Raw genomic sequence first — 18726 nt, 5'->3', positions numbered from 1 at the left:
TCTTGACCTCAAAGATCGTCTGAGACCAGCCACCCGGACAACTGCTGCAACAGTCAGCTTGCATAACCAAATAATTTCTGCTCAAACTGTCAGGAACCGTCTCAGGGAAGCTCATCTGCATGCTCATCGCCCTCATTGGGGTCTTGACCTGACTGCAGTTCGTCGTTGTAACTGACTTGAGTGGGGAAATGCTCACATTCGATGGCGTCTGGCAGTTTGGAGAGGTGTTCTCTTCATGGATTCTCACTGTACAGGGCAGATGGCAGACAGCGTGTATGGCGTTGTGTGGGTGAGCGGTTTGCCGATATCAACTTTGTGGATCGAGTGGCCCATGGTGGCGGTAGGGTTATGGTATGGGCAGGCGTGTGTTATGGACAACGAATACAGGTGCATTTTATTAATGGTATTTTGAATGCACGTGCCGTGACGAGATCCTGAGGCCCATTGTTGTGCCATTCATCCACGACCATCACCTCATGTTGCAGCATGATAATGCACGGCCCCATGTACACAATTCCTGGAAACTGATAACATCCCAGGCATCGTGAGGAAAATGGTGGTCACACCAGATACTGACTGGTTTCCGGACCCCCCTGGACCCACCCAATACATCACATTTTCGAGTGACCTTTTATTGTGGCCAGCCTAAGGCCCACCTGTGCAATACCCATGCTGTCTGACCAGCATCTTGATATGCCACACCTGTGAGGTAGATGGATTATCTCGGCAAAGGAGAAGTGCTCAAATCAGCTCCAGACCACAGTTCACTTCACAAACAAAGTTTAACAACCAGCTTTTTTTGTGAAAACTTTTATTCTGAAAAGATGACTTTCAACATATAAAATCAGTTCTTGTCGGTTGTGTGATGTAGATGTGTTGCTGATCCTCTCAACAGTTTGTTCCTCAGACTGAAGCTTCTTCACTGGAAACATGAAGCTCAAACAGACTTTGCTGTCGTCACATGTAGAAAAATAAAAACCTCACAGTGGAAAGAAACGATGGCAACATACAAAGACTACAGGCAGTAAATGAACAGTCAGTAGCATCTCTTGCAGCTCTTCGCATTTAAAAAATCATCCAAGCAGCAGCAGCAGTGGCATCCTCATCCGGCGTTCTTGGAGCAGAGGCGGTGCAGGAACTTTTTGAAGAAATTCCTGAACTCTGTGTTGAAGACGGTGTAGATGACGGGGTTGAGCGCACTGTTGACGTAGCCGAGCCACGTCACCACGCTCATCAGCGCTGGTGGGATATGGCAGTCCTGACAGCGAGCTCGCATCGTGTGAAGGACAAAGAAGGGAGTCCAGCAGAACAGGAAGGCACCTGCAGGAGGAGAAGAAGAAGAAGAAGAAGAATCAGAAGCTTTTCTACAGTAAGACAGAAACACCAAGAACATTTACTTTGCTTTTATCAGCATTTGAGTAAAACTCCTATCCACAGTCAGATATATCAGAGGGATATCAGTTTCATCTCTGAGCAACCGGTACTGAGATGTTGATGTAGGGGAGGATGTGTTTAGTGTCACAGAGGCTAAACACATCCTTGTGTTGTTGCGCTTGCTTGATCTTTACCTGTGTTACCTAAGTTGTTGAAGCAAGCAAAGTCAGCCAGAGGTTTCACAGACAGAACAGCTAGCTATAAATCTAAAATTCATGTAAGCAAACTAGATAACACCCTCGGAAATCTGTGTTTCTACCGGAATAAGTGCTCTTGCATGAATTGCTATCCAGCTTTGTTGGCTGGCTTGCCACCCAAGTTTCAGGCAACATAATGCTGCATGTGGTGGAGAGTGGAGCCGGTGTTGTGCTGCAGCTGGGCGAGCGGGCAACATAACCAGGCTCAGCAGCCTCTGTGGATGCATTAGCTAATGGCAGAGGTGAAGAGGATATTGATGGAGATAGCTAACAACTAAAAAAGAGAATGACCAAGCAAGAGGATGCCGAACCTTGGTGAGTGCTTTGTGAAATAAAAGGCTGCAAGATGCCCAACTGGCCTTCTTCTGTGTACACAGTTTGACTAGTTAGTCTTGTGATGTTGCACTTACACCTACCAAATTACTTACATATTTTACAAACCTACCAACTTTTCTAAATACCTAAAAACATACCTAACAATGTACAAATTTACAGCTGGTAAATTACCTTCAGGTTGACACCTGTGTAGTCAGATTAGCTAATGAAGCAGAGCTTCACCCGCTTACCTACGAACTACTTTACTTACCAAACTCACCTATCTTCCAACCAACTGACCTATTTATCTAACTACCAACCTAAAAACATACCTACCAGCCACCCAACAGAGTAGCCACCTTGTAATGTAGCAAGTAGCACTGCACACTGAAAATCGTGTCTGACCAAGTTTACGTAATAATTGGATTTCAGATTAAGAAGCTGCAGGATTAGCTGCTGTGTGCTAAAGAGAAGCACTTCTGCTCATTAGGACCAACACTTGCTGCTAATAATAGGCTGACCTTTTCTAACTGTTGTGTTAGTGCCTCTGAACAGACATCAGAGGTGGAGGTGTGGCGTTCAGGTACCTGGAGCCTCGGAACAGACATCAGAAGTGGCGGTGAGGCGTTCATGTGCCCATTATAACGCTATTCATGTAAGTGTATGAGGCTGATAGATGGATTACTTTTTACCTAAATAATGTTTGTGACATGTGTCACCAAACATGTTGCTGTTGGCTTTTCAGGCCCTCTTTGTTTCTCTGGAGGTCAAACACAGTAGACAGTCAAATCTTAAGCAGCACTTGTAAAATAAAAAACAAGCTTGTGGACTTCCAGGTTCCACGTTCTTTCTGATAAAAGTTACAAGCTATAACACGTTGGCCTTATAATCAGTGTTGGGCTGTGAACGAATTACTTACTGACTCTGTCTGACAAGTCACTTTGTTCAGTAACAGTTGTGTAAGGGATTCAGCTATTACATTACAGTTACTAATGCCTCTTTGATAATTTCACATTTTGGGGGGTCGCCTTATTTGCTGTTTTACCAGGAGTTGGAAGGTGGGTTGGTATCATTTTCGTATCTGTGAGTTCAGCCGACACCCTTGTCCAGAGTGTGTTAAGCTGGACAGATAATAAACAGATTAAACCTGACTTTAAACCTGAATTGGTTGCCCCCAACTAATTTTAGAATCGGACAAAATGTCCACCACATCTGCTGGCAATCTTTCACATGTAACCTGGAAAACACTAGAGCCAATTCTATTTGTTACAGCGTACCACACTCCTGGTACATTTTCTGGGTTTGTATCAAGTTTAATCCTTAAACCAGATAAAGTAATTACTGAAGAGGATATTAAAATTCATGTGACTACTGACAATGATAGCTTTAGTACTGCGTTTATCTCTCTATAAGATTCGATTGGCTTCTATCAGAACGTTCATAAACACACTCACTGTTTTAACCACACCCTCGACCTTGTTCTGGCAAATGGCATTTAAATTGAACATTTAATAGTCTTTCCAGAGAATCCTTTTTTATCTAAACACTATTTAATAACTTTTGAATTCCTATTGCTGAACTACACACCATTAGGCAAATATTCCTACACTAGATGTCAATCTGATAGCGCTGCAGCTAAATTTAAGGTGGAAGGAATTCCATGGGCATTTAATTTTATATCATGTGTTAATAGAACAGAAGATTCCTATGCTAACTTCAATCCCTCCCAAATTCATCATCTAGTTTACAGTGCTGCAGGCTCACTGCGAATGACACTCGATTCTCTTGGCCCTCCAAAAAAGAAAATAATAAAAATAAGGATGGTTAGCTCTATGGCATTCTACCCAGACATCCCTACTCGGCTGCTTAGAGAACTTTTACCCTTAGTTAGCACTTATTTACTAGACATAATCAATATTTCTTAACTAACAGGCTATGTACTACTGTCCTATAAAGTAGCTGTAATTAAACTTCTATTTAAAAATCCCACTCTTGATCCAGGGGTTTAAGATCCTTGAGAAAGCAGTCTCTGGTCAGTTGTGTGACTTTTTAAATAGCTTAGATTTAGAGTGCATTATAGCACAGAGACAAACTGGTGAAAATTACAAATTATCTTCTAATTTCATCAGACAAAGGACTTGTGTCTGTACTTTCTTTTTAGATCTTAGTGCTGCATTCAACACCAATGGCTATCATATCCTATTACAGAGAGTCGAACATTTAAGTGGCATTAAAGGAACAGCACTAAGCTGGTTTAAGTCCTACATATCAGATCGATCTCAGTTTGTACATGTTAACAATGAATCCTCCACGCACACAAAAGTTAGTCATGGAGTTCCACAAAATTCTGTGCTTGGACCAAACATATCTATACAGTATATATATGCCGTATACGAATATGCTTCCTTTGGCGATATTATCAGGAAACACCATAAAAAATCATTGTTATGCTGATGATACCCAGTTATTTGTAGTGATCAAACCAGGCTGATGAATAAGTCCATTGAGACTCTTCAGCTGATCCAGAATGCTGCAGCACGTGGTTCTGACAGGAACCAGGAAAAGAGATCATGTTTCTCCTGTTTTACCTTCTCTGCATTGGCTTCCTGTAAAATCCTGAATAGAATTTAAAATCCTTCTGCTCTCCTACAAAGCTGTTAATGGTCAGGCACCATCTGCGCTCCCAGAATGCAGGGTTACTTGTGGTTCCTAGAGTCTCCAAAAGTAGACTAGGAGCCAGAGCGTTCAGCTATGAACCAGGTCCCAGTTTGGGTTTAAGAGGCAGACGACATCTCTATATTTAAGATTAGGCTTCAGACTTGCCTATTTGCTTATAGTTAGGTATCCCTTAATTATGCTGCAAAAGGCCTCGACTGCCGGGAGACTTCCCATGATGCACTGACTTCCTCTCTTCTCCTCTCCATCTGTACGCATCCTTAGGCCATTAATGCATGTTGCTAACTTGACTTCTTCCCTCTCCTGTAGTTTTGTGCTCTCTCGTCCAATGAGATATCTTCTGTTATGAATTGGCACAAAATAAATAAAGTTTTATTGAATGTACTTAATCTGTGTGAAATTACTCAGTTTGTTGGTTATCCAGCCTTGAGTGGTTGTGATGTAACTACCAGGAAGTAAACTCACCCACAACGACAGGAAGCACCTTCATGGCCTTCCTCTCCCGGCTGTTGATCTTGGCTGTCTTCCTCCTATGAGGATCGAACTTGATCTCTGCGAAGCTGACCGTCCGTACAGGGCCGTCTTTGTACTCTGGCGAGTGGAAGGGCCGGTCTGGGGATGGCAAGGTGGATGGCTCATCATTATCGATCAGCTCCCTCTCTATGATGGGCGGCAGCGGCGGTGGCAGTGAGGCCAGTGGTGGCAGCGCAGCGGCGGCCTCCTGCAGCTTGCGACAGGCCTGGATGCTGTTCTTCAGCTTAGCTTTACGCGCCTCCTCCCAGCGCCGCAGGCCACGGAACATGCCACAATACAGCAGCAGCATGATAGGACAGGGGATGAAGAAGGAGCAAACGGACGAGTACAGGACGTAGTCGTCATTCTCTAGTTTACACTCGCTGGGGTCGCGGCCTGGCACATTATTGATGAACATGACGGGTGAGGCTACGGCCATGGCCAGGAGCCAGGTGGCTGACAGTAGCACTGTCTGGCGCAGGTCCACGTGTTTCCTGTTGTAGTTGAGAGGGATTAACACGGCGATGAACCTGCAACAAGTGAGAAATTTTAGAATCCGCTGCACCTGAAATTAAATCACTGACCGCCTGAACAAGCTGAGAGCTGCCAGGCTATTCAAGGAAAAATTTATACGTGAGATTAATTTCTAATGTTTGTCATGTTAGAGTTGATGGCGCTTTCTTAGGAAAAATCTCAGATTTTTAAATTTGTTCTTTAGAAATAAGTACGATCTACACGTGTCTCCTAGAGGATGTCCTGTTCATTACAGCGACAATATCAACAAATAACATCCTGATGATTTAGCGATTCTTACGGTCTTGCCACTAGAGGAGCTAAACACGTTTGTACTGAAGTTGGTGCTAAAAGGAAAGATCTGAAGTGTTTTTCCTTTGGGGAGCAGGAATATGACAAGGACATTTCAGGACAACCTTCATGCTAGTTTTTTATTGGAAATTTCACAAGGACACAAATCATAAGGGTTCATAAAGGGCGTAGGTGTATATACATTTATTTAAATAATGGTAGTATAACATGTTTAACCTTTGCATTGTTAATACACCAATCATAATGTTTAGTTTATTTTCTTCTGGTACACACTGTTGCATTTGTATCTTCATTATTTGGGTTACTCAGGATTTTTAATCCGTTCCACCTCATCACAACCAGCACTCATTATTATTAAACTATTTATCATTAAAACTCTGTTAATACTGTATAGTACTTTATTACTATATTCGATATTTATATATTATATAGATTTTTCTTATTTCTATTCCTTTTAAGCTTTGCCGAGTATCTGTTACAAAGAATTTCCCCTCAGGGATCAATAAAATATTCTGATTCTGATTTTCAGTTCTAGGGTCTGTTTAGGAAAATATTGACCTGAAAAACAAGGCTGCATAAAGCCTGACCTTAATCAGTAGTTTGAGCAATATGTATATCACCTGAGAGGTTAATCTCAAAAAAGCCCATTAAGCACTCACTACTGCTCGTTAAGCTTATTGCTGAGAGGTTGTAATAACTGAATGCAGCTCAGATGAGTGTAGAAACATTTTTATCATGTCCAATCTTCTTTCGTCTGGATGTTGATGGCTGGATGGTGAGAAAACAATGCTTAGAGGGCCTTTATTATTAATATAAACCTGAAACTAAAAGTGAGGGGGACAAAAATAGGATTTGAAAGTTACACCCTTGGAGTTCATCATCTGAGGATCATGAAAGTTCACATCAGATTTTATGTCAGTCTTTGTCGAGATGTCTGTCTCTGATTGAGTGTTGAATGGATGGACTGAAAGCCCTGATACACAACAAAGAGCAAAATTTTCCATCCATCCATCGTCAACCGCTTATCCTGCGTACAGGGTCGCAGGGGGGCTGGAGCCAATCCCAGCTGACATCGGGCAAAAGGCGGGGAACGCCCTGGACAGGTCGCCAGTCCATCGCAGGGCCACACATAGAGAAACAACCACTCACGCTCACACTCACACCTAAGGGCAATTTAGGGTCACCAACTAACCTAGTCCATGTCTTTGGATGGGGGGAGGAAGCCGGAGCACCCGTAGAGAACCCACGCAGACAGGGGGAGAACATGCAAAATCCACACAGAAAGGCCGGGGCAACCGGGGTTTGAACCCACAACCTTCTTGCTGTGAGGCGACAGTGCTAACCACTGTACCACCGTGCCACCCAGAGCAAATATTTATTATAGTATTAAGTTTCTATTGGAAAAATAAAAAAATGATTTAGTTAAACTTTGTTCCAAACTGACACAGGGCTCTTCTGCATTACAGACAGTGACATGTCAGCCTGATGATCATCGCCTGTTTTTCCTTTCTTCCCTGTCAAATCTTTCCATCTTGTATGTTACATAATAACAACAATGATTATAATAATAAAAATACTCCATTTTCATTTCAGTTATGTTTGTAAAATAGTATTTAATAACAGTTTTTCCAAGTTCTGTTTAAACATCTGATGCAGATGAAGTAAAAAGACAAAAGTCCTGTGACCAGCTATTTCCCCCTGTTTCCAGTCTTTATGTTAAGCTGCTACAGGCAGCCAGCTGCTTCATATGTAATGGACAGACAAGGGTGGCATCAATCTACTCATCTAACTCTCTGCAAGAAGGCGGATATTCGTATTTCCTCAAATATTCCTTCAAAGTACTTTGATCAGGAGGATAAAAGAATGATCACCTTCCTACAAGAAATATCATTAACCGGCATCATTCAGAGGCCCTTTGGATCAGGGGCCCCTGGTCCCGTTCAGTCATCCATCCATGAATGACAGCAGGTCATCAGTCCGTTTGATATAACCATCGAACCTCCAAAGAGACCAGAAGTTTTTTCCCCTTCACCCTGTGGATAGCAGCAGCAGATGAAGTCTCTGCAGACCTTCAGGATCTGTTTCCTGCCCAGTCTGTTGAATTATTTAGACTCTGTCACACAGTTAAACCTTTAACCGCTGCCTCCTCCTTCAAAAAGCTTCAGATCATCACCATCAGTCTTCATTAGCTTCACTGCATCCATCAGTCTCTAATGTAATCATATTTTCTGGAGTTACAATGTCAGATTTGAGGAGCAGTCCCGCTTTTTAGCTTTTAGAGTTTCATCTTTCAACATCAGCCGAGAGATCAGATAATCTCATTGAGTCTCACTAACGAACGCAGAGCGATGCTGACAGTTCATCACCGCAGACGCATGCTTCATTTGGGGGCTAAAAATTGTTTGGCCCGCTCTGATTTTATTTCTTTTGGAGCTTTTACAGGAAACAGACAAAAGGTCATTGTCATATTTCCACATCAGAGTGGACTGTGTTGTGACTGTCTGACCCTGATGACCTTCAGATGGAGAGCTGAAAATCTCAGCGAGGTGTTCTCCGTGTCTTTGACAGACACCCCAGGGTTATGGTTTGATTAATCAGCTGCATGTTGCTGGATGACCCTGACCTGAGGCTGATTAAAGCGCTGGTTATTACACGAATTCTGTGAGTTACGACTGAACTTTGACCTCTTCCTTTTAATCTACTGCACAATTTCCTCTGATATTCCTGCAGGGGTTTTAAGGTTGCTGCAATCGTCTGCATGTAGATGGACTGGAGTGCTTCTGACCACTCGAAACCCTTTACACTACACACCACAATCTTGCATTGATGCCAACTGCTAATCATACATCAGTGTGTGAGTAAGTGATAAAATTTAAATCCCAAGTACATATCTTCATTTTAGCCATGCTAGCTGCATGGCGCTAGGGATGTGGTCGGCCATTTTACCTCTTTGCCTTGTACAGACATTGGAAATCCCCAAATAATGAATCCTGTTGACTTTGTGATTCCCTGACTTTTCCTCTAGCGCCACCATCAGGTTGTAATTTGTGCTTTTGGGTAAAATGTTGGATGGCTTGCTATAAGAAATCCTTTTGTTCCTCTTGGGATGAATTGTGATAACTTTGGTGATCCTCTTACTTTTCATCCAGGCGTGAGTTTTATAAAATTCCACCCCTGTATAGTTCTCAAGAAGAAGAAGAAGATGTACTTTATTTTCTCTTTCTACTTTATTTCCACTGTAAAATTGCATTTTAACATGGGTGTCTTTGGGTTTTGACTCACTTTTGGAGCTGGCCTCGAGCAACCATTTGATGAACTGCAGGTTTTGGCTTAATTTTTCAGCCCCATGTTGCCGCTTGGGTCAAACATGTGGCTCAGGTTGCCCGGAAATCGGAAAGTCCTTGGGCAAGATACTGAACCCTGAATTGCCCCTGGTGACAGTTCCACCAGTTTATGAATGTGGCTGAATGTTAGTTTCTGTTTGAGCACTAAGGCTCAGTGTGTGAATGGTGAATACCATGTAGTGTAAAAGCGCTTAGAGTGGTCGAAAAGACAAGAAATGCGCTTTACAAATACGCAGTTACATACAACTAATGATTTCAACATTCATATTTTCACATAGACTAACCTACAGTTTACTTGCAGTGTAGTCTATCTGTTGTGTGCACCTGTACAGGTGAGTACTGACCTGTCGATGCTGATGGCGCAGAGGTTGAAGATGGACGCGGTGCACAGCATCACGTCCATGGTCATCAAACAGTCACAGATGGTGGTGTTGAGTGTCCACATGCCGTCCTGGAACTGAAACACAAACACATGCTCAGTATGTTCACTCATATTCAACATTAGCATTCAACTGTATGTACTGTACACACATAGACATAACAAATATACATCATGTGACTCTGAAGTACTTGAAGTACTATTTAAATTATACTTCTACTCCACTACATTTATTTGACTGACAATTCTGTCTGTTTTTTAGATAAATATTTAAGATCACCTTATAAAATAAGGCACATTTTTATAGAATAAAGTACCGAACAGTGTAAAGTGATTTAAATGAATCATCCTTTAACGCACCAGGAACAATTACTGCAATGACATACTATATAATAACAATTTTTTGCTTGGGTGCTTTTACTTTTCATACTTAAAATACATTTTGCTGAAAATTGTTCTGTACTTTTACTTAAGTAATTTATTTAGAAAAAATGTATAAAACAACATTCAGTAAGAAAAAATAAGGTACAAATGAACAAAGCATACATGAAATATACATACCGTACATTAGACATAATAAAAATATAAAATAAATAAATACATGAATGCAAGAGGGAAAATCTGAAAACACAGAGATATATATATATATATAAAAAGATAACCTCTATAAAAAGCTCTTAAATGATTTATTGCAGAATTTATTAATTCACCCACAGAGCTGCAAAGCCTTTAATACGTCCATTAATTCACTTATAGTGGAGTAATTTTAAATTGTGGTATTATTACTTTACTTGATGATACTTTTTCCACCAGAGTACAGAGGTCTGAAGAAGGACCCTGAGGGTGAAACATGAATCAGCTGATCAGCAACTAGTTTCAGTGGTCAAATGTTTGTTGAGACGTTGAAAGCAAAAACAGTTCAGATTACAAAACGCAACAAAGGTTGACGGTAAGGAGGAAACAGCAAAATATGATGAATGGATAAATATACACTCAAAGAAGACGAAACACAGCAAGGACAAAATAAACACTACTGACGGACTCATTTTGATTGTTTTCTTAAAATCCTTTGTTCCTGCGGGGCCCCTCGGCTGACCTCTGACCCCTGAGCCAACGTCTGGAGGGATGTACAGTACGCACTGTATTGAGCTTTGTTCTCTGAGCTCTGACAGACAAAGACTGATAGATTGGGATAGCTGGGAAAGATTGTTTTGTATTCAGTTAGTTAAACAAAAGATCAAAAAAGTGAGGAGTCAGGGGGGCGGAGCATCAGCAGAAGGTCAGCAAGAGTTCAGAGCTGACGGTTAAAGGGACAGTTCCGTGATTTTAAAACCCGGATCTTACTAACATGTTGGTTCCCTGTAGGACCGCAAACAGGAGCATAAACACTCCAATGTAAACATTAATAGATATATAAAATTCATTAATAAAAACATGATCTTCATCAGCAGCGTTCAAACTTTCCATTTTTCTGAGCACTACTTGTCTTCTACGCCGACCTATAGGTCGATCTTGGCATCTGCTGATGAAGACTGTGTGATAAAGTCAAAAGCTCCAGAACAAGTGAGGAAAGTGGACCTTCAATGAGATGGTTGTTTCCAACAGGTCAACAATGAACTGTCAAACTCAACTTTTAAGCCAACGCGGGTAAGAAGCTCTGGAGGCGATGAAATAGTTTGCAATTACCAAGACACTCGTCTCAGTCTGCTGATGAAGACTATGTGATGTGGTCGAAAGCTCCAGGGCAAATGGGTAGGCAGACCTTGAGATGAGATTGTTTCATCTGATACGTTTGAGCTGGTTTCTACAAACTGCAGCTGCTACTGAGGTTGTGTTAAGACTGTATGTTGATGAGGTCTTGGCTGTAAAAACATTGAACTGATCCTTTAAACCAGTGTTTCAAATAAATATTCAGAGCTTTTAATTAAGTATAAGTAGCAAAACCACAGTGTACGCTGTTATATGTAAAAGTCCTGCAATTAAAATCTTACTTAGTACATAAGTATTAACATCAAAATGTCCTTGATTATGCAAAATAGCTCATTTCAGGAAAGAAAAACATTTTTACTGTATTATATATAATAAGTGACGCAATAATGTGTAAGCATCACTAATACTGCAACTGGAGAAGGTGGAGCTAATTTTAATTACTTTATCTGCTGGGTAGTTCAATCCATAATATTACATCATAAAGTATTAGTTGATTTCTATTTTTTATAAATCATCTGAATAAGTATAAAGTAGCATAAAAGTATGTAAATAAAGTACAAGTAGCTCAAAATTGTACTTAAGTAGAGTACTTGAGTAAATGTACTGAAACTACTGGAGGTCACGAGAGGAATCTTCTTGGGTTGCCAGATTTGTGATTTTGTTTTTGTCAAGAAATAAGACGAAAACAAGTTTCTCTAATCTTTGCTTCATTTTTCACGTGAAATTTTGTAATTTTACTCTTTCAAGCCTCCAAAATTTTAATCTGAATTCCACTCAGAATTTATAGATGTGCAACTTGTGATGAGACTCTGCTTTATATTCAGGTGTAACAAGCTATAAATGGCAATAAGTGAGGCTTGCACATGGTCAATCTCGCTGTCAGTCAAGATCCAAGCAACATTTGAGCATCAGATTTTGGTCCATGGTGAACTATTCACTTTCTAGGTCTCGACCCTTGAAGGTCAGAAGTAAAGTAAAAAATACTTTGAGATTTTGTTGTTCTACTTTATTAATTCTCATCTGTTTTATTTATTGATTATGCTGTGAGCTCATACTTGCTGTCACTTTCACCAAAAACCTCCCAGACGTCACTGATTAGTTTTGTTACTTTTCTGTGATCAGATTTTATGCATTTAAAAATCTATTAAAAAGCATTTTGTAACAGCTTTTTCCAGGCAAACCTAAATTCTGCATGTTTGTATAATCTATTATAAATCATGAATGCAACACTTCAAATAAATCTTCATTTTTCAAGGAAACCCAGTTATAAAGACAAAGGAAATGTGCCATTAATTCATTTTTGAAGCAAGAGACTTTGGGAGGCTAAGAAATGGAACGAGTACAAATATTACAATGTTTATATTTCCTGTGGCAGCTGAAAAAGTTCAACTTGCAGCAGGTTTTGTACAGATGTGATAGTTTGAACCCCCCAATTTAGCATTTAGAAATAGAAAATAAATGTTTAATAAATGGCTTATAACCAGATATAAGGCCTTTTTGAGTGTTTATACTGTAAATGTATTTGTCAACAACTTTAACTCCTCCCGTGATGGTATATAACGACTGTCAACATAGTGTAACCTTAGTCCATACACATTATATTTTTGGGTTACTTTTTTAAGTTTATCATCCTAATATATGTTGCGTATAAAACTGTACAGTATACTGTGGTAAGATGTATGTTTTAGTGGGAGTAATTAAGTAATTAAGTTTATTATTAGTAATCATTTCATTATCATTTGTCGCACTTAACTGTTAATTATACTATTATTAATTAATTTATTATTGTATATTTTACTGTATTTATTACTGTATTTATAATTTGTGTAACATTCAAGTTGCCATTTCATTCCAACTTGGCTCAGAGCAAACTAATTTTGGTTCCTACCTGCCATTGTTTCTGAGGGGACAGTGTGTTGTAGACACAGAGAGAGAGAGACGTGCAACAACAGCGTGAAGTTGTGTGTGTACAGTTATGCCATCTTGGTGTTGAATTAAAGCAGATTATACAAGAAGAAAGTGTAGCCGCTTATTAGCCACAGGCCCATAGGACAGGAGAACACTACCAACCAAGAAATTAAGGTTACAAGAGTAGACGTAGTTGTGATTATATAACATACAAGCAATTGCTTAAAGTGATGTACATTATTAAAACAAATGTCTTTATATCTGCTTATAACTTCAGTGAGAACATCATGAATAGAGAGAGAAGAAGCCCAAACACCAGTAGACAGTTTCACAAAGACAGACTTTGACTCTCACACTTCAGACAGACGTCTAAATTCACCAATTGCGCAAAGCTGTCTAGTTCTTGACTATCTTAAAAAGAACAAATTTGCCATGAAGTCTGTAACATAATAAAATAACACTTTTTTAAACTAAGAAAAAAATCCAGTTACAAGTAAAACGATTGCTCTTCCTTCAGAATAACAAACCTACTCTGGGTTCCTTGTTGTCACTTGATGTATTATCTTTTATCTACCTTAGTCTGTGTGCCTGTGTGTGTTCTGTGTTTTTACCTGGCTTCAAGACAAATTAAAAGTCAAAACTGAAGTTGATACCCGATCCAGAGATTGCACTGTTTGGGTTTTTGTGTTTCAACTCAAAGTACTACTTTTATGACTCTGTAAGTCAGATACTACACATTAAGACCTGGTAAATTACATTTGGAAAAGGTTCAATTCATCATGATGCACAGTCTTAATACATTTTCTGGTATATGGCAGCCATTTTTGGATCATCTTGCTCGATATGACACTGCACCTGACCAGCAACAGAATGTGCCGTCGACCTCTCTCTTGGAGTATTTGTGCTAAGATCCATCCATCCATTCATCGTCAACCGTTTATCCTGCGTACAGGCTCACGGGGGGCTGGAGCCAATCCCAGCTTACATTGGGCGAAAGGCGGGGTACACCTTGGACAGGTCGCCAGTCCATCACAGGGCCTTGTGCTAAGATGTGTTGTGAAATTCAATATTTTCTTTGAATACGCCTGGTTTGTTTTTTTGTTTCTCTTCTTTTTCAACTCTGCTTTCTGTCTATTTCTGTATTTCTGTGTATTATGAAAAATACTAACACAAATATTATTAAAAAACAATAATAACAACACAAAAAACCCTTCCAGAGGTATTAAATCTCAGCACAGTGCAGGATTGTTTCAGCGGTATATTTCCAAGAGGTTATTTTGCTCTCTAAAAACTCTCTCCCTTCTCATCACTCGCTCCACAACATGTGAGAAACCCACAAATTATGAGCCATGTTTTGTCTGTATTTTGTGATCAGCAGGTGTCACTTTATTACTTCATCTGAATATTTCCATTTTCTCCTATACTTCTTACTCCAGAAAAAAATATTGTGCTTCTTACTCCACTGCATTTATCAGTTGACTTTAGTTACTTTGCAAAATCAGATTAGAAATATAAAATATAATCAACAAATAAATTACAATGTATTAATACAGTAATTAACATTAACTCCACCTTTACCAACACATTAATGCATCAATAATTATAATCCAAAATGCCATTTGACCTCTTGAATACTTTTATTTTTGGTATTTAAAGTATATTTTGAATTAACTTTTTAATGCCTTACTGTGTTATTAGGCCTACTACATGTTACCACAATGCAATTCATTTTATCTATATATTTTATTTGTATATTCCTGTTTCATGTTTGTTAATGTTTAATCACACTTTTATTAAGACACAGTAAATGTGGACCATCGTCCCTTTAAGGAATTTAAGAGATGAAGGTTTCTTACTATTTGGTGCATCCGGTTCACTTTTTCATTGATCCCGTGTGGAATAAAAGCTTTTCTGATATCCCTGTTCTTATTGTTGCTGTTTTTCTCAGCCCTTTTCATGTCTTTTACTATCTTTTTATTGCATTTATGTTTGCCTTACAGCAAAAGAAATTCCTCTTGTGGGACGATAAAGATCTGAATGATGAGAACAAACAAATATCTAGTGTAAAAATTCCTGTTGTTTCTTCCTGTTTTATGAGCACGATGAAACTGAAGCCCATTAATTTACCCACACAATACAATAACAATGTAATTAAGGTACTTTTAATGGGATCAGGGGGAAAATTGATGGACATATTAATACATTATGATATTGGAAGGAGTGATAATAATTTATTTGTGTGGTTTTAGGGATCTTCATGGTATAAAAACATCTTACCAAGTCATGATTAAATGACATGACAGCCATCCCTACCTTCATTTTTAATCAATGTCACCATTTATATTTGAATGTCATGCTTTGTGGTTCATTTTAAGAGGTTTTTAATTATTAAAAACCCTTTTAACCCCAAGCATATAATCAATTTAAACACCCAATAGACACAATCGATCCATTAATTAATCGATTGAGCTGGTGTTGCTGCATTTAGAGTGTAAAAGACAGAAAACATGTTCGCAGCAGATGACTAATATAGTAATTAAGAGGAAAGCATCATGTACCCCTTGACACTGATTTAATTTGATGATTGAGGGCTCTGGCAATTGAGGTGTTTTTAAGAGGTTTAGTTCTGCATCTATTAGCCTACATTAATAACTCCTTAATGAAAATTATGTCTTGGTGTCCTGTAGCTTAAGAAAAAAGGAAGCACCCATTTGATTCTAGCATACTTAACTTGTTAATTTTACTTTTAAACGTGTTTTTAAGGGGCTTGGTTATTGCTGTTCCAAATGAATGGATGTCTACCACCTTAATCTAAATTAAGGTGTTTGCTGCGTTTTCATGGCTAAATTAAAGTTTATTTTTGTGTTTAAGGGCTTTTTGTTAAATGGTGAGAAGTTCCGTTAAGAGGTCGGCTCTTAAAAACAGGTTTGAAAGGAAAATGTTCCAATGAATCCATAACACCTGCTGTGCAGAGACCCGACAGACCCGCACCTGGACTCTGAAGTCATGCAGCTCTGTGTGGCCCCTGAAAGAGTCGGGGGCCCCCTGGTCTGGATGCAGCTGTGGGGTAAACATCTAAAGTGCACTAAATTATCTCATCTGTAGTCAAACCACAGACGGTTCAGGTGCTTACCTCGGAGTAGACGAAGAGCGGCAGCACGAGCACAGCCAGCATCAGATCCGCCACCGCCAGACTTACGATGAAGTAGTTGGTGGTGGTCTTCAGTGCCTTCTCGGTGAACACGCTCAGACACACTAACATGTTCCCGCAGATGATCACTACGATCAGCAGCACCCCGAACAGCAGGGCCGGCACGTTGTGTCCCCTCGCGGCCGCCTCCGGCGCCGCGGCCGCAGCGCTCAGGTTGTCCGCCATGTCCGCCGCGGCTCCTCCGCTCCGTCCCGGTCCGAGCCGCAGCAGCGCGGCCAGCGGGCTCTCATGAAGGCCGGGCAGGAATCTGGTCTCCGAACTGTAATCTCATCATTGTGTCATGGAGACGACTCTAGGCCAGACTCTACTGTGGAGCTCCAAAGCGCTCCGGCGCACACTTTACGCAAAATACACCGCGTAAAACAGATTGGAACCCGGGGAAGTTTGGTCTTATTTACAAAATAAAACAGAAATTTACAGTTAACTCATAATTATAAAATAGATGCGGATAAAGTTCCGTGTCTTCTTCTTAAGAAAGAACATTTTGTGTCGTGAAGATGACAAAACTCAGAAATAGCCTATCAGGCGTACGTAGTTGACCAAAAGCGCATTAAAATCCTGAAATCATTAGAAAACTTAGGAGGAAATACATGTCTCCTCAGGTAACAAGTCAGGTTTTTGAGTGGCGACTAGTCTCTGCGGTCTGACAGCGGTATAAGTGCGTCGATCTGCGGGGGATGCAGCTTCGGTGAGTTCACCTGCAGCCTGTTAAAGGCCACCGGGGCCAAATTAGCCGATTAAAGCTGCTTATCAGCTGCGCTTTACGATGTCCTTCAGTCCTTGAGCTCTAGCAGGAGATTGTCCATCTGTCTGTTAGTCTGTCTGTTCATCTGTGTGTGTGTGTGTGTGTGTGTGTGAGAGAGAGAGAGAGAGAAAGAGAGAGAGAGGTTCGGCCGCTGCAAAAAATATCCACAACTTTATTTAACAGTTAGGCTAATTGATGGACAGCAAAAATGTAGGCCTAGGCTATACTTAGACTACTGCATATAAGCTACAAATACTACAAGAATCCTCTGAATTTATTTCCTTTCACATTAATTAAGGTATTTTAATGGACTTTTTGAAATTAACAGAGAGATGAATGGATTACGGAATTATGAAGTAGTAGGCTAGTCAATCATTAACAATAGAGGTGATTAAAATTAAGAAGGTTAGCAAAAATACACTTGCTAGCATCAGAGCACTTTTGTTTGTTTATGTCACCACATGATTCTTATTCATGCTCAACATCAAGATCCCGGATCTACACCCTCTAAAATTTTCAGAGTAAAAGCCTCAGAGAGATTTGGAGGCTAAAACGTGTTGGTGGGATATTTTTTGCAGTGTCGAGTGAAGGACTATGGGTCAAACTGGGCAGACAGCTGCAGGCAGAGAAGAGGAATCCCCCAGACAGCAAACTGCAGGAATCCTCTGCTGCTGTTTAGTGTCAACATCTGGATTTATTTAAGAGACTGGACAATGTTTGCTAAGGTGTAATTAGTGGTTGCAAGTGTGCTTGACATGAACTCTGAAGTGTTAAGATTGATGTTGATACCTCGTTAGGGTGGTTGTTGAGTGGTTGTTGTGTTGTTGATACCTCGTTAGGGTGGTTGTTGAGTGGTTGTTGTGGTGTTGATACCTCGTTAGGGTGGTTGTTGAGTGGGTGTTGTGGTGTTGATACCTCGTTAGGGTGGTTGTTGAGTGGTTGTTGTGGTGTTGATACCTCGTTAGGGTGGTTGTTGAGTGGTTGTTGTGATGTTGATACCTCGTTAGGGTGGTTGTTGAGTGGGTGTTGTGTTGTTGATACCTCGTTAGGGTGGTTGTTGAGTGGTTGTTGTGGTGTTGATACCTCGTTAGGGTGGTTGTTGAGTGGGTGTTGTGATGTTGATACCTCGTTCGGGTGGTTGTTGAGTGGTTGTTGTGGTGTTGATAACTCGTTCGGGTGGTTGTTGAGTGGTTGTTGTGTTGTTGATACCTCGTTAGGGTGGTTGTTGAGTGGTTGTTGTGGTGTTGATACCTCGTTAGGGTGGTTGTTGAGTGGTTGTTGTGGTGTTGAAACCTCGTTAGGGTGGTTGTTGAGTGGTTGTTGTGTTGTTGATACCTCGTTAGGGTGGTTGTTGAGTGGGTGTTGTGGTGTTGATACCTCGTTAGGGTGGTTGCTGAGTGGTTGCTGTGGTGTTGATACCTCGTTAGGGGGGTTGTTGAGTGGTTGTTGTGGTGGTGATATCTAGTGAG

At 40.3% G+C, this 18726-nt stretch overlaps 1 protein-coding gene across 1 annotated transcript; it reads right to left on the bottom strand.

The window, feature by feature from the left end:
• Positions 1-826: 826 nt before the first annotated feature.
• On the bottom strand, positions 827-16677 carry drd4a (dopamine receptor D4a). Its single transcript, XM_046037111.1, has 4 exons — positions 16435-16677; positions 9649-9761; positions 5088-5665; positions 827-1320 (listed from the first exon to the last, which is right to left on the bottom strand). The coding sequence occupies exons 1-4, from the start codon at positions 16675-16677 to the stop codon at positions 1103-1105; spliced, it is 1152 nt and encodes a 383-aa protein (XP_045893067.1). The 3' UTR covers positions 827-1102.
• Positions 16678-18726: the final 2049 nt, after the last annotated feature.

Source organism: Micropterus dolomieu, linkage group LG22 (assembly GCF_021292245.1).
Source record: "Micropterus dolomieu isolate WLL.071019.BEF.003 ecotype Adirondacks linkage group LG22, ASM2129224v1, whole genome shotgun sequence".
In the NCBI taxonomy this organism is placed as follows: domain Eukaryota; kingdom Metazoa; phylum Chordata; class Actinopteri; order Centrarchiformes; family Centrarchidae; genus Micropterus; species Micropterus dolomieu.
Note: the sequence above shows the minus strand (reverse complement) of the source record. Positions and strands in the feature narration are given on the sequence as shown.